Source organism: Squalius cephalus (genome assembly GCF_949319135.1).
Source record: "Squalius cephalus genome assembly, chromosome: 23".
In the NCBI taxonomy this organism is placed as follows: Eukaryota; Metazoa; Chordata; class Actinopteri; order Cypriniformes; family Leuciscidae; genus Squalius; species Squalius cephalus.
Window position 1 is genome coordinate 879083 of NC_137144.1, and position 14793 is coordinate 893875.

The following is a 14793-nucleotide window of genomic DNA, read 5'->3' on the forward strand; positions in this document are numbered from 1 at the left end:
CTGCTGCACCTCCAGAAGAACTGAAGTGAGTGTTATTAACCTTTATATTAATATTTATTAATCTTTGCAAATCGCTGCACGCTTCACGATGAATGCGGCAAAGGTTTACACTCAGGTACATTACGGCATGTTTTCTATGTACGACGTTCTCAATATAATTCATAATCCCACGTTTATAATGAACAATGCGTTGTGGTTATTGTGTTATTGTGTTAGAAACGGTGTACGCACAGACCAGAGGGGCGGAGTCAGCAAAGCTCATTATCATTTAAAGACACATGCACTGAAACGGCGTGCTGAAAACAGAGCTGTATTTGACCAGATAAAATGAGTGTTTTCTTACAATACTAATGAGAATTTTTAATTAAAGTATATTACAAACTTTTAATTTATACCTTAAAGAATCATATTAGCTTGTACAAAAATGGCATTATATGACCCCTTTAAAGCATTGCATTATTTTCAGTTGGAAAAAATGCATAAAAATTATTGCATTAATATTAATTAGTACCATAAAATTCTCTCAAAATGCAAAAGAAAAAATATTATTGATCAAAAATATTACATTGATTTTACTGGGGGGGGGGGGGGATACATTTCAGGGGTTCAGTCACTTTTGACCGTTGAGAACACAAGTGTGAGTCCCAAATAAAGAGCACCGGAGGGTCAAAGCAACAGTGAGAAGACGAGTGTTGGAATCAGGAAACGAGGCGCGTCAGATTGGGTTTCTCACACTCACACACACACACACAGTATGTGGAGCATGTGCACTACTATGAGCCCTACATAGACTGCAGCACAGCAGATCCCATGTCAGAGTCTCACAGCCAAGACCAAAAAAACAAACAGCTGCTATCATCATTACTTCAGCCAATTATCAAATCCATGAAACTCTGCGAGGCATTTAATAGCATATCCACATGAGCCAGACTATACATGGTTTCACATGCATTCATACGCTCTCATAAACGTGCGCTGGTTCACAGAGCAGAGCAGGTGCACACAGGCCAATCCCATTCATTCTGAAGAAGACACATTACCAGTGATGGAGTGGTCACTTTACAGAAATAAGATTCATTATTGCTAATAAGGCCGCACAGCAATTTAAAAACGATCTGTTGTTTTATTTAGATATACATAAAAAAGTAGAGAAACAATTTCACAGCAGACGCACATTTGTGTGATTTGAGGCTTTGGAGCTGATTGAAAGTTATTTGGGATCATGTGTTACAGTAGCCTGGGTGCCAGCCCGAACCCCGCCCACAAAATTTTTTGGTCGGGAAGTTCGGTCTGGACTCGATCCATTGAGGAGTAATTATGCTCGGCTCCTAGAAGGCCGAGCCAATCAAATTGCCAGGGCGGGCTTTAATCGATGATGGACAGATGGTCTGCGGTTACGTAATCACCCACGTCACCAAAGAGCGCTTGATTTGAATTAGTTTACAACAAAGACGACTGCAGCTGGAGAATTGAGATTTCACGAGTTCACATTTACAAATAAGTCAGATAGAATAAATGCGTAGGCTATATGAGATGTCACGAGTTCACACAAATAAGTAAGATAGAATAAATGCGTATATGACGTGCTGTCCGAGGAGAGGGCTGTGGGCTCGGTAGCCATAGGCTACCGGGCTGTGTTCCTGGTTGTGAGAGAACAAGACGAGTGAGGATTCGGGGTGGTGGAGGGACCGAGGGATGCTGAAAAACTGTCAAGGAGTGTTGTTAGGTAAGTTGACAGAGTGAATATGCTTCCTCGGTAACGTTAGACATGGTATTGTTTGATGACAAGTTGATATTGGATTGATTATTTGTACGTGCTCCTCCCGAACTTTGTTTATGAAACATCATGTGTAGATTCCGCCATCGCGTCTGTTATAGAAGATATCCACAGCGCATTCATTTTAAAAGAGGAACAGAGAGCCGCGCCCGCGACATTTTGTTGGTTGAAAATATGAATGAAGGACATGCGTCATTTACTCCGTTGCTCTGATTGGTTGTAGGTCTATCCAATTGAGTGCAGAGGGGTTTTTTTTCCTAGTTCGGTTGAGACACGCCCCATAATCAAATCTCTATGGAGCGGTATCAGACTCACATTCTGACTAGAATATGAGTATGACGAAGTCAGGCTAGTGTTACAGTATCACTGTTGAAGTTCTGCCAAAACTGATATCAGGTGACAAAGGGTAAAAAAGATACTAATAAATCAAACAAAACCTCAAATTATTCATAGCTATTTCTAACATATTATGAATTTTATATTTTAAATTAAAATATTTAAGAGTTGTAATGGATTTTAATGAATCAACTAACATTTGTTTTTCTTGCAGGAACAACATTCATATGCTTTTAAATGTTTCCAAACTCTTCGGGGAAAACTTGTAACTTTAAGTGTGTGTGTGTGTGTGTGTGTGTGTGTGTGTGTGTGTGTGTGTGTGTGTGTGTGTGCGTATAAATAATAATTAGGGAAGTGAAACTAGACAGATGACTAGTTCTGAAACCTTGTAATAAGTAATCACAGAATCAGAGTTAGCTTGTGCCAGTGACAGAGGGAAAGGTTGGGGCTTTTGAACCAATTGAACCAGTCGGATTGAAGGTGACATGTTAGTCTTATTTGTTTTCTCGATTCTATAAAAACTGTTGTATCCGTGATTTACGGTGGACATTTAAAGGACATTTGCTAAGGTCTGTTTGTCGATTTATTCCTGCGCAGGAAGCTAGTTTAGGAAGGAAACTAGTTTAGGGAAGCAAGTTAGTTAGAGTAAGACTCGGCCAGTTGTCGACTGAAGACGCAAGAGCTAGAGGATAAAGGAATTGGGTGTCGATTAGTAGACGCCCCAGATTAAGGAATTGGTGTCGATTAGTAGACGCCCCAGTTTAAGGAATTGGTGTCGATTAGTAGACGCCCCAGATTAAGGAATTGGTGTCGATTAGTAGACGCCCCAGATTAAGGAATTGGTGTCGATTAGTAGACGCCCCAGTTTAAGCAATTGGTGTCGATTTGGAGATGCCTCAGATAGTTAGGATTAGGGAAAAATCTACCACAGAGTCTTCTTGAGCCAAATTAAGATTTAATGCTCTGTCAGTAATTATATTATATACAATGACCGAACTTTCTTTTTTTTCTTCTTCTTTTTTTTACGGAAATAGTTTATGTTAAAAGAACTTACTGTAAGTGTGAACTAATGTAATGTAATGTTTCTGGACACTTGTAATTAAATGAAAATGTATTATAGTTTACATTTGTGTCAAATACAGTTAGCTGAGCTTTAGAGTGATTAGTATTGCACTGACAAGCATTTATGATCAAGTAAAATATACTGTAATGTCACATATATTAAACGTCTATGTCATGTTTTTCAATGTATGTGTAATTACATATTTTTAATGGAGTTGAAATTTAAATACATTAAAATATATTTTAATATTAAATGTAATATTGAATAACACGCTACAGTTAAAATTATAATCTGTAGATTTGCCTAAGTATGTTAGTCAACACTTCAAAATAAGTGTGCTTCTTTAAGATTATTAAAACATAATGGTTTAAAATGTACTTTACAATAAAGCATTTGATTTGACATTACTATAAAGTGGAGTTTTTAAACGTTAAACTTTAAGTGTGAAAAGGAACAGTCATGAAAGTGTTTAACGTAAACTTAAGTGGCCGTTTATTCCATTATATTATCAGCAAATACATGTTTAATAAGACGTCATTTCCTCACTGGAACTTATGACTTTAAGGCCACAGATCAAATGTTCTTCTACACAGTAGCTGGTGTTACTATATATTGTAGTTCTGCTCCTATAATTTGATTGGCTAAGCAATAAGTAAAGGTTTCCCTGCTCGTGTGTGTGTCTCGGAGGCCTCCAGACCCGTGCGTGTTCCAGTACACACACACACACAGCGACTGATATTCACTGCAGTAACGGTATGTCAGCATGGCTGGACTGCTTTACTGACCAATCAGCATTCAGGACCGCCTGACCACAGCAGACCCCCCGAACGAGCAGCTGCAAGTGTGTCAGTCTCGGCTCTCGCCGTCAGTGCTGTGTGACACGACAATGTGTGTTTTGTGCTGAAGTGAAACAGCTGAGCTCAGCCGAAAGACAAAGCAAACGTGCGGCAGACAAAAGCCCTGTGCAGCGGGCCTGGACAAACACACGTACCTCCTCGTCTCGCTCCAGCTCCAGGCCCATCTCCAGCAGCCCGCTCTCGAACTCGTCCCGGCGCTGGGCCTTGTCCTGGTCGTGGTGCTCCTGGTGGTCGGGCGAGCCCCGCTCGGCGTCGGCCGGGGGAGGAGGAGGAGGGGGACGGCCCCGTCTCAGGGTGCGTGTGAAGGCGTTGTCTCGGAGGCGGGAACCCCCGGCCCGGCTGCTCTTCTTGATGTGGTAGGTGAGGATATAGTCCACCCGTCTCCGGCCGTCCTGGAAGAACAGACCCTGCCGGCATTGAGTGTTCTCCTCAGGAGTGAGAGACTTCAGGAGCTGAGAGGAGAGAGGAGGCCAGAACATGAGTGTGTGTGTGTGTGTGTGTGTGACTGCAGTGGCCAGTCAAAGGTCAAGATCGCAGCATCTGACCCAACACAGCAGCTCTAAGTGTTCGTACACCTCATTGTCCTGAGCTCAGATCAGCATATGATGAAGCTTTGGACACACTTCATGATCTCAAGGCTTCTGCGGAAACGCTTGGAAGAAGTTCGCCGACAAATATAAACTCTGGCTTATTATCATATTCTTTGCCAAACTAAAGGCACCGTTGCAGTGGATGTTGAATGAAAAGAAAGAGTGAATGTTGAGAGTCAGCAGAAAGTGTTCACGTGTTTTTGTTCATTACTCATCTGAAAAATCATTTTCACAGTGTTTGTCAAATAATGCACGTATGAGAATGATGTAGAGCGTTTTACAATAAAACACTTTCTCGTTTAATTCAGTGTGTTACTTGAAATTTCTTTGGAGTTATTTGTGAAATTTAGCAATTTCTCAGTGAAAATTGTTTCAAAGACGTTTTTTTTCTGTGTATTTACTGTTATTCTAAAATGTGACAATGTTTGAGTTTTCTGTTGTATCGGACAGGATCTTTACCATTAAAACAAACTGAAGGACATTGACAAATGTGTATTGAGCAGATCTCATGTGATCAGTGTGATGTAAATGTTTCTAACGCTGCAGAAGACATTTCAGAGCTGATCTACAGTGTGTTAGTGTTATTTAATCTCTCTAGTGTGTACGAGATTAGTGTGTATTTACTAACATAAGCATTGTTGAGAAGCCTGTAAAATGATAGGATATAAACACCACTTATATTTGCAACTAAACCAGATGTTGTTTTCTTAGGTCAATCAAAGGCAACAGGGACACAATATAAATGATGGTAATTCATTTTTGAAGTTGAAAATGTACACAATAACAAAGAATACAAAATCATTAAATGCTTTCATAAGACACTCAGCACTACCAGTGAAATGATTGGAATAATTAAGATTTTTAAAAATGTTTACTTTCATTTTAAATATGCGCTCAATATTATTATTCAGTTAAAATAACTGTTTTCTATGTGAAAATATTTTTTATTTATTTATTTATTTTTGTGGAAACTGTGAAACACAACCATTCAAAAGTTTGGAGTATATATATATATATATATATATACCATACCATATCATACCATATCATCTTCTTCTGCTTATCCGGGTATATATACTCGGATATATATATATATATATATATATATATATATATATATATATATATATATATAATTTTATTCAACAATAACAAGTGACAACAAAGTGACAGTAAAGACATTTATATTGTTACCAAAAGATTTCTATTTAGAATAAATGCTGTTCTTTTGAATCCTGTAAATATATATCACGGTTTATACAAAAATATGAAGCAGCAAAAACTATTTCAACATTGATCATTATTAATAATTAAGCACCAATAACAACTGATCACTGAGCAGCAAATCAGCATATTAGAATGATTTCTGAAGGATCATGTGAAAATACAGCTATCTGAAACACTATTACTGTTTTTACTGTATTATTTTGACCAAATAAATTGAGCAGAAGAAACTTCTTACAGAAGCATTTTAACAACAGAATTGTTCCAATCTTTTGACTGGTACCGTAATAAATTCCTGGCAAAAAAAAAAAAGGTCCAACTCTATTTTGGCCTTTTCTGATCTGCCAAATAAATATATTCTCAATTATGAAAATAATTTCACATGAATATATATTTTACGGAAACAAACAACATATAAACAGTGACTCTGTGCTAAATGACTGCCTTTCTCTCTCCTCCTCCTTCTATCCAGAAGAATATGGTAGTCCTGAGTAATACTGCACAATGCAAGGATGATCTTTGAATATACCAACTGGTGTTAACCAGCAATGTGAGGTTCAACACAACTAGATAATCTTAACAACAGATGGAGGAGCACAACGCTCTTAGGTGCATATTCATTCATCTCTGAGCAGTTTAATATTACCTTTTGTGAAAGCCATAATTATGACCACTAAAGACCCAGTAATGTTTCAGAACTTCTCAACATGAAATGTCCATGTTTGGCCACACTATTCCAGTGCTGGAGATCAAACTACTGGAGATGTTGGTGAATGTGTTGATCTTAGTTCAGCTCCCGTAATGAAAGGATCTGAGTCATGTTTGACATGCAGCCGCTAATGCACTGTTAAATCATGTTCGACACGAGTTACCTTGAACTTGAGGCTGTCAACTACCGGCTCTTATTACATCTATGGGAACCACAATTAATAACTAATAATATGACAGTTATATATAACATTGACAATGAAGTCCAGTAAGCCGGTTTCTGTTGCACTGTGACTAGTTCTGATGTGTTCCCCGTAAATGCGCTCAGCACAAACTCACTATGCGACAGTAATCTTAGATTGAAAATATTTTTTGAAGTCCTAATTTATGAGGTCAGCTTTTTTTGTGGAGCGACAGCAACCGATCCAGCAACTGCTGACTGTGTTATGGGGTGTAGGATTTCCTCTGGCACCCCCCTTCATCTTATGGGGACATGCGCTCATATTTTAGGATCAAACGCATTAGACCATATAGATCTAGCACATGCTCATTTACTGTACTTATTGATCTATATGTACTTCATGTACATATAGATCATGTAGCAATAATAGTCATTATTAATCGCAGATATTGCATATGCATTATAAATATGGGGTATAAAAGTCCTAAAACTTCCTGAATAATCACTAACACAAGCCACACGCACCTGAAATTTGCCATGGAAGAGCACGTCCCTTAAGAAGTGTGCTTGCTTGCAGGCAGTCTGCGGTTGAGAGACACCACTTTCTTTCTCGGTTAAATCCATCTCCCAATCCCAGTAAGAACCTGTTCTCACACTCCCTTAATCTTCAACACTGTTCTCTGTCTGTCTGTTTCTTTCTGTCTTTCAGATTGAAGCAAGCCGCAGGTCACCAACTGATCCCTGTTGTTACTTGAGAGGAGTGAGAGGAGTGAGAGGAGCTAATATTAGATTCAACTATAAAGCCATACATCAAAGCCTCCAAGATGCCCTCACTCTCACACACGGCTGCTGGTCAGAAGTCCGCTTAGTCTATGGAAAGGGGACTTTCCGAATTATGTCAACATAGCTGGGTATGTTGTTTTTACCTTTGTAAAATCTCTGTAATACGGAAACTTGTTTCCGCCATGGATTAAAAAATAAAAAAGGTAATTGCGACTTTTTATCTCACAATTCTGACTTTTTCCCTCACAATTCTGACTTTACATCTTCATGTCTTGTCTCGCCCACACTCCCTTCACTGAGGTTCGTGCTATTAGCAGGGTCCCCACTGAATTATTGTTATGTGATGAGCTGGATTACGCCATGTTGCAAGACCTACAGTCTCCACTGGTCCCGTCCAGCTCCAAGTGTCCTTCATCAAGGATGGTCCGGTCCAGCTCCAAGTCTCCTTCATCGAGGATGGTCCGTCCAGTTCCAAGTCTCCTTCATCATGGATGGTCCCGTCCAGCTCCAAGTCTCCTTCATCGAGGATGGTCCCGTCCAGCTCCAAGCCTTCTTCATTGAGGATGGTCCCGTCCAGCTCCAAGTGTCCTTCATCATGGATGGTCCCGTCCAGCTCGAAGTCTTCTTCGTCAAGGATGGTCCCGTCCAGCTCCAAGTGTCCTTCATCATGGATGGTCCCGTCCAGCTCCAAGTGTCCTTCATCAAGGATGGTCCGGTCCAGCTCCAAGTCTCCTTCATCATGGATGGTCCCGTCCAGCTCCAAATCTCCTTCATCATGGTTGGTCCCGTCCAGCTCCAAGTGTCCTTCATCATGGATGGTCCCGTCCAGCTCCAAGTCTCCTTCATCGAGGATGGACCGTCCAGTTCCAAGTCTCCTTCATCATGGATGGTCCCGTCCAGCTCCAAGTCTCCTTCATCATGGATGGTCCCGTCCAGCTCCAAGTCTATTTCATCAAGGATGGTCCCGTCCAGCTCCAAGTCTTCTTCATCATGGATGTTCCCGTCCAGCTCCAAGTCTCCTTCATCGAGGATGGTCCGTCCAGTTCCAAGTCTCCTTCATCATGGATGGTCCCGTCCAGCTCCAAGTCTCCTTCATCGAGGATGGTCCCGTCCAGCTCCAAATCTCCTTCATCATGGTTGGTCCCGTCCAGCTCCAAGTGTCCTTCATCGAGGATGGTCCGTCCAGTTCCAAGTCTCCTTCATCAAGGATGGTCCCGTCCAGCTCCAAGTCTCCTTCATCGAGGATGGACCGTCCAGTTCCAAGTCTCCTTCATCATGGATGGTCCCGTCCAGCTCCAAGTCTCTTTCATCAAGGATGGTACCGTCCAGCTCCAAGTCTCCTTCATCATGGATGGTCCCGTCCAGCTCCAAGTCTCTTTCATCAAGGATGGTCCCGTCCAGCTCCAAGTCTTCTTCATCATGGATGGTCCCGTCCAGCTCCAAGTCTCCTTCATCGAGGATGGTCTCGTCCAGCTCCAAGTCTCTTTCATCAAGGATGGTCCCGTCCAGCTCCAAGTCTCCTTCAGCGAGGATGGTCTCGTCCAGCTCCAAGTCTCTTTCATCAAGGATGGTCCCGTCCAGCTCCAAGTCTCCTTCATCGAGGATGGTCCCGTCCAGCTCCAAGTCTCCTTCAGCGAGGATGGTCCCGTCCAGCTCCAAGTGTCCTTCATCATGGATGGTCCCGTCCAGCTCCAAGTCTCCTTCATCAAGGATGGTCCCGTCCAGCTCCAAGTCTCTTTCATCAAGGATGGTCCCGTCCAGCTCCAAGTCTCCTTCATCATGGATGGTCCCATCCAGCTCCAAGTCTCCTTCATCGAGGATGGTCCCGTCCAGCTCCAAGTCTCCTTCAGCGAGGATGGTCCCGTCCAGCTCCAAGTGTCCTTCATCATGGATGGTCCCGTCCAGCTCCAAGTCTCCTTCATCGAGGATGGTCTCGTCCAGCTCCAAGTCTCTTTCATCAAGGATGGTCCCGTCCAGCTCCAAGTCTCCTTCATCATGGATGGTCCCGTCCAGCTCCAAGTCTCTTTCATCAAGGATGGTCCCATCCAGCTCCAAGTCTTCTTCATCATGGATGGTCCCGTCCAGCTCCAAGTGTCCTTCATCAAGGATGGTCCCGTCCAGCTCCAAGTGTCCTTCATCATGGATGGTCCCGTCCAGCTCCAAGTCTCTTTCATCAAGGATGGTCCCGTCCAGCTCCAAGTCTCTTTCATCAAGGATGGTCCCGTCCAGCTCCAAGCCTCCTTCATCAAGGATGGTACTGTCCAGCTCCAAGTCTTCTTCATCATGGATGGTCCCGTCCAGCTCCAAGTGTCCTTTATCATGGATGGTCCCGTCCAGCTCCAAGTCTCCTTCATCGAGGATGGTCCGTCCAGCTCCAAGTGTCCTTCATCATGGATGGTCCCGTCCAGCTCCAAGTCTCCTTCATCAAGGATGGTCCCATCCAGCTCCAAGTGTCCTTCATCATGGATGGTCCCGTCCAGCTCCAAGTCTCTTTCATCAAGGATGGTCCCGTCCAGCTCCAAGTCTCCTTCATCGAGGATGGTCCCGTCCAGCTCCAAGTCTCCTTCAGCGAGGATGGTCCCGTCCAGCTCCAAGTGTCCTTCATCATGGATGGTCCCGTCCAGCTCCAAGTCTCCTTCATCAAGGATGGTCCCGTCCAGCTCCAAGTCTCTTTCATCAAGGATGGTCCCGTCCAGCTCCAAGTCTCCTTCATCATGGATGGTCCCATCCAGCTCCAAGTCTCCTTCATCGAGGATGGTCCCGTCCAGCTCCAAGTCTCCTTCAGCGAGGATGGTCCCGTCCAGCTCCAAGTGTCCTTCATCATGGATGGTCCCGTCCAGCTCCAAGTCTCCTTCATCGAGGATGGTCTCGTCCAGCTCCAAGTCTCTTTGATCAAGGATGGTCCCGTCCAGCTCCAAGTCTCCTTCATCATGGATGGTCCCGTCCAGCTCCAAGTCTCTTTCATCAAGGATGGTCCCATCCAGCTCCAAGTCTTCTTCATCATGGATGGTCCCGTCCAGCTCCAAGTGTCCTTCATCAAGGATGGTCCCGTCCAGCTCCAAGTGTCCTTCATCATGGATGGTCCCGTCCAGCTCCAAGTCTTCTTCATCATGGATGGTCCCGTCCAGCTCCAAGTGTCCTTTATCATGGATGGTCCCGTCCAGCTCCAAGTCTCCTTCATCGAGGATGGTCCGTCCAGCTCCAAGTGTTCTTCATCATGGATGGTCCCGTCCAGCTCCAAGTCTCCTTCATCAAGGATGGTCCCGTCCAGCTCCAAGTGTCCTTCATCATGGATGGTCCCGTCCAGCTCCAAATCTCCTTCATCGAGTATGGTCCCGTCCATCTCCAAGCCTCCCTCATCATGGATGGTCCCGTCCAGCTCCAAGTCTCCTTCATCATGGATGGTCCCGTCCAGCTCCAGGTCTCCTTCATCAAGGATGGTCCCGTCCAGCTCCATGCCTTCTTCATCGAGGATGGTCCCGTCCAGCTCCAAGTGTCCTTCATCAAGGAAGGTCCCGTCCAGCTCCAAGTCTCCTTCATCAAGGATGGTCCCGTCCAGCTCCAAGCCTTCTTCATCGAGGATGGTCCCGTCCAGCTCCAAGTGTCCTTCATCAAGGATGGTCCCATCCAGCTCCAAGTCTTCTTCGTCAAGGATGGTCCCGTCCAGCTCCAAGTCTCCTTCATCAAGGATGGTCCCGTCCAGCTCCAAGTCTCTTTCATCGAGGTTGGTCCCGTCCAGCTCCAAGCCTCCTTCATCATGGATGGTCCCGTCCAGCTCCAAGTCTCCTTCATCAAGGATGGTCCCGTCCAGCTCCAAGCCTTCTTCATCGAGGATGGTCCCGTCCAGCTCCAAGCCTTCTTCATCGAGGATGGTCCCGTCCAGCTCCAAGTGTCCTTCATCCTGGATGGTCCCGTCCAGCTCCAAGTCTTCTTCGTCATGGATGGTCCCGTCCAGCTCCAAGTCTCCTTCATCGAGGATGGTCCCATCCAGCTCCAAGTCTCTTTCATCGAGGTTGGTCCCATCCAGCTCCAAGTCTCCTTCATCATGGATGGTCCCGTCCAGCTCCAAGCGTCCTTCATCATGGATGGTCCCGTCCAGCTCCAAGTCTCTTTCATCGAGGTTGGTCCCATCCAGCTCCAAGTCTCCTTCTTCATGGATGGTCCCATCCAGCTCCAAGTGTCCTTCATCATGGATGGTCCCGTCCAGCTCCAAATCTCCTTCATCGAGTATGGTCCCGTCCAGCTCCAAGCCTCCTTCATCATGGATGGTCCAGTCCAGCTCCAAATCTCCTTCATCGAGGATGGTCCCGTCCAGCTCCAAGTCTCCTTCATCGAGGATGGTCCCGTCCAGCTCCAAGTCTCCTTCATTGAGGATGGTCCCGTCCAGCTCCAAGTCTCCTTCATTGAGGATGGTCCCGTCCAGCTCCAAGTCTCTTTCATCAAGGATGGTCCCGTCCAGCTCCAAGTCTCCTTCATCATGGATGGTCCCGTCCAGCTCCAAGTGTCCTTCATCATGGATGGTCCCGTCCAGCTCCAAGTGTCCTTCATCATGGATGGTCCCGTCCAGCTCCAAGTCTTCTTCGTCAAGGATGGTCCCGTCCAGCTCCAAGTCTCCTTCATCATGGATGGTCCCATCCAGCTCCAAGTCTCCTTCATCAAGGATGGTCCTGTCCAGCTCCAAGTCTCTTTCATCGAGATTGGTCCCATCCAGCTCCAAGTGTCCTTCATCATGGATGGTCCCGTCCAGCTCCAAGTCTCCTTCATCGAGGATGGTCCCGTCCAGCTCCAAGTCTTCTTCGTCGAGGATGGTCCCGTCCAGCTCCAAGTGTCCTTCATCATGGATGGTCCCATCCAGCTCCAAGTGTCCTTCATGTCCTTCATCATGGATGGTCCCGTCCAGCTCCAAGTGTCCTTCATCATGGATGGTCCCGTCCAGCTCGAAGTCTTCTTCGTCAAGGATGGTCCCGTCCAGCTCCAAGTGTCCTTCATCATGGATGGTCCCATCCAGCTCCAAGTGTCCTTCATCGAGGTCTGTCCCATCCAGCTCTAAGCCTTTTTCAGCGAGGATGGTCCCGTCCAGCTCCAAGTCTTCTTCATCAAGGATGGTCCCGTCCAGCTCCAAGCCTCCTTCATCGAGGATGGTCCCGTCCAGCTCCAAGCCTTCTTCATCGAGGATGGTCCCGTCCAGCTCCAAGTGTCCTTCATCATGGATGGTCCCGTCCAGCTCCAAGTGTCCTTCATCATGGATGGTCCCATCCAGCTCCAAGGGTCCTTCATCATGGATGGTCCATCCAGCTCCAAGCCTCCTTCATCATGGATGGTCCCGTCCAGCTCCAAGTCTTCTTCGTCAAGGATGGTCCCGTCCAGCTCCAAGTGTCCTTCATCATGGATGGTCCCATCCAGCTCCAAGTGTCCTTCATCATGGATGGTCCCATCCAGCTCCAAGTCTCCTTCATCATGGATGGTCCCGTCCAGCTCCAAGCCTTCTTCATTGAGGATGGTCCCGTCCAGCTCCAAGTGTCCTTCATCTAGATGGTCCCGTCCAGCTCGAAGTCTTCTTCGTCAAGGATGGTCCCGTCCAGCTCCAAGTGTCCTTCATCATGGATGGTCCCGTCCAGCTCCAAGTGTCCTTCATCATGGATGGTCCCGTCCAGCTCCAAGTGTCCTTCATCATGGATGGTCCCATCCAGCTCCAAGGGTCCTTCATCATGGATGGTCCATCCAGCTCCAAGCCTCCTTCATCATGGATGGTCCCGTCCAGCTCCAAGTCTTCTTCGTCAAGGATGGTCCCGTCCAGCTCCAAGTGTCCTTCATCATGGATGGTCCCATCCAGCTCCAAGTGTCCTTCATCATGGATGGTCCCATCCAGCTCCAAGTCTCCTTCATCATGGATGGTCCCGTCCAGCTCCAAGCCTTCTTCATTGAGGATGGTCCCGTCCAGCTCCAAGTGTCCTTCATCTAGATGGTCCCGTCCAGCTCGAAGTCTTCTTCGTCAAGGATGGTCCCGTCCAGCTCCAAGTGTCCTTCATCATGGATGGTCCCGTCCAGCTCCAAGTGTCCTTCATTGAGGTTGGTTCCGTCCAGCTCCAGGTATTCTTCATTGAGGATGGTCCCGTCCAGCTCTAAGCCTTCTTCAGCGAGGATGGTCCCGCCTCTGGCTCCAACTTGGTCTATCATCACTGTGGCTCTGCTTCGGACTACCGCATCTCCAGCTGCACCACGACACTCGACACCTCTTTCTCCACAGGTCTCCTCCTTCCCCCCGGTTCTGACATTGGCCTCAGTCACACTGGCTCTGCCCCAGTCTGCCAAGCCCATGTCTCCACCTAGGTCAAGCGTGCCTGCGGTTCCACCTGGGTAATCCATACCTTCCTTGTCACCCTGGATCTACGTCTCCTCAGCTCCACCTGGGTCTTCACCATTCACATTATCACCTCAGTTGGTCGGGCTCCTGGCTCAGTTCTGCCGTGGGCCTTCATCTTGGCTTTGCTCTGGGTCATCCTCTGGTTCCTCCCTCATCTCCTCCCTGGCTTATCCCTCCATTGTTTTTTTAGCCCCCATGTAAGTTCAGTGTTCTGCTTCATCAATGTAACGATGTTTGTAGTGTTTTATGGTCTTGGTGTGTAATTAAACGTATCTTTATCATTTATTCTGCATCACGCATCTTGTTTTTAGAGTACACACAACCCATGACAATATCTCGCAATTCTTGCAACTTTTTTCTTGCAATTCTGACTTTATATCTCACAATTCTTTTAATTCAGTTAACTTTATTTTTTGCAATTGCTAGGTCATACCTTACAATTTTTACTATTTCTCACAATTTTGAGTTTATATCTTGCAATTCTGAGTTTACATATAAACTTGGAAGTGCAGAAAAGGGTCAGAATTGTGAGATATAAACTCGCAATTCTGAGAAAAACATCAGAATTGTGAGATAAATCTCGCAATGATCTTTTTAATTGTTTATTCCATTATGTCATCTTTTTTCAGAGAGACCTTTAATGTTTATGAGACAAGTGCTGTGTTGTCTTGCATACCGGACATCATTTTGAGCATCAAAGTAAGAAGTTAAGACTTAAAAACAAACTTACTATAGAATCTTGAAGATCATAACCAATATCCTCTATGGCTTTGATACTGACGATGTTCATTTGCTTGTCTGTGATCGGTACAGAAGGGAACAGTTCATTGTTCATGATGGCTGTTTGTGTTTCCAGAACTGAATTCCAGAAGATTGTGGATCAGAGTTTAACCTGTAGACGAAAAACAAC

The 14793-nt window shown here is 45.4% G+C and overlaps 2 protein-coding genes across 5 annotated transcripts in view; one reads left to right on the forward strand and one right to left on the reverse strand.

Annotated features, from left to right (window-relative positions):
• LOC307151144 (endonuclease domain-containing 1 protein-like) overlaps positions 1-14793 on the forward strand; it is a 244755-nt gene that overhangs the window by 102526 nt on the left and 127436 nt on the right. The window lies entirely within an intron of this gene.
• The window catches only part of ano1b (anoctamin 1, calcium activated chloride channel b), a 59094-nt gene that overhangs the window by 42046 nt on the left and 2255 nt on the right, over positions 1-14793 (reverse strand). For 2 of the 4 annotated variants that reach the window (XM_079858992.1, XM_079858994.1), the window contains exons 2-3: positions 14614-14775; positions 4168-4485 (exon numbers count right to left, since the gene is read on the reverse strand). In XM_079858992.1, coding sequence (XP_079715118.1) covers positions 4168-4485; positions 14614-14718 — 423 coding nt within the window. In that variant the 5' untranslated portion in view covers positions 14719-14775. Of the gene's footprint in view, positions 1-4167; positions 4486-7261; positions 7475-14613; positions 14776-14793 lie in introns of those variants that run through there. The other 2 variants (XM_079858995.1, XM_079858993.1) reach the window with 1 other exon arrangement.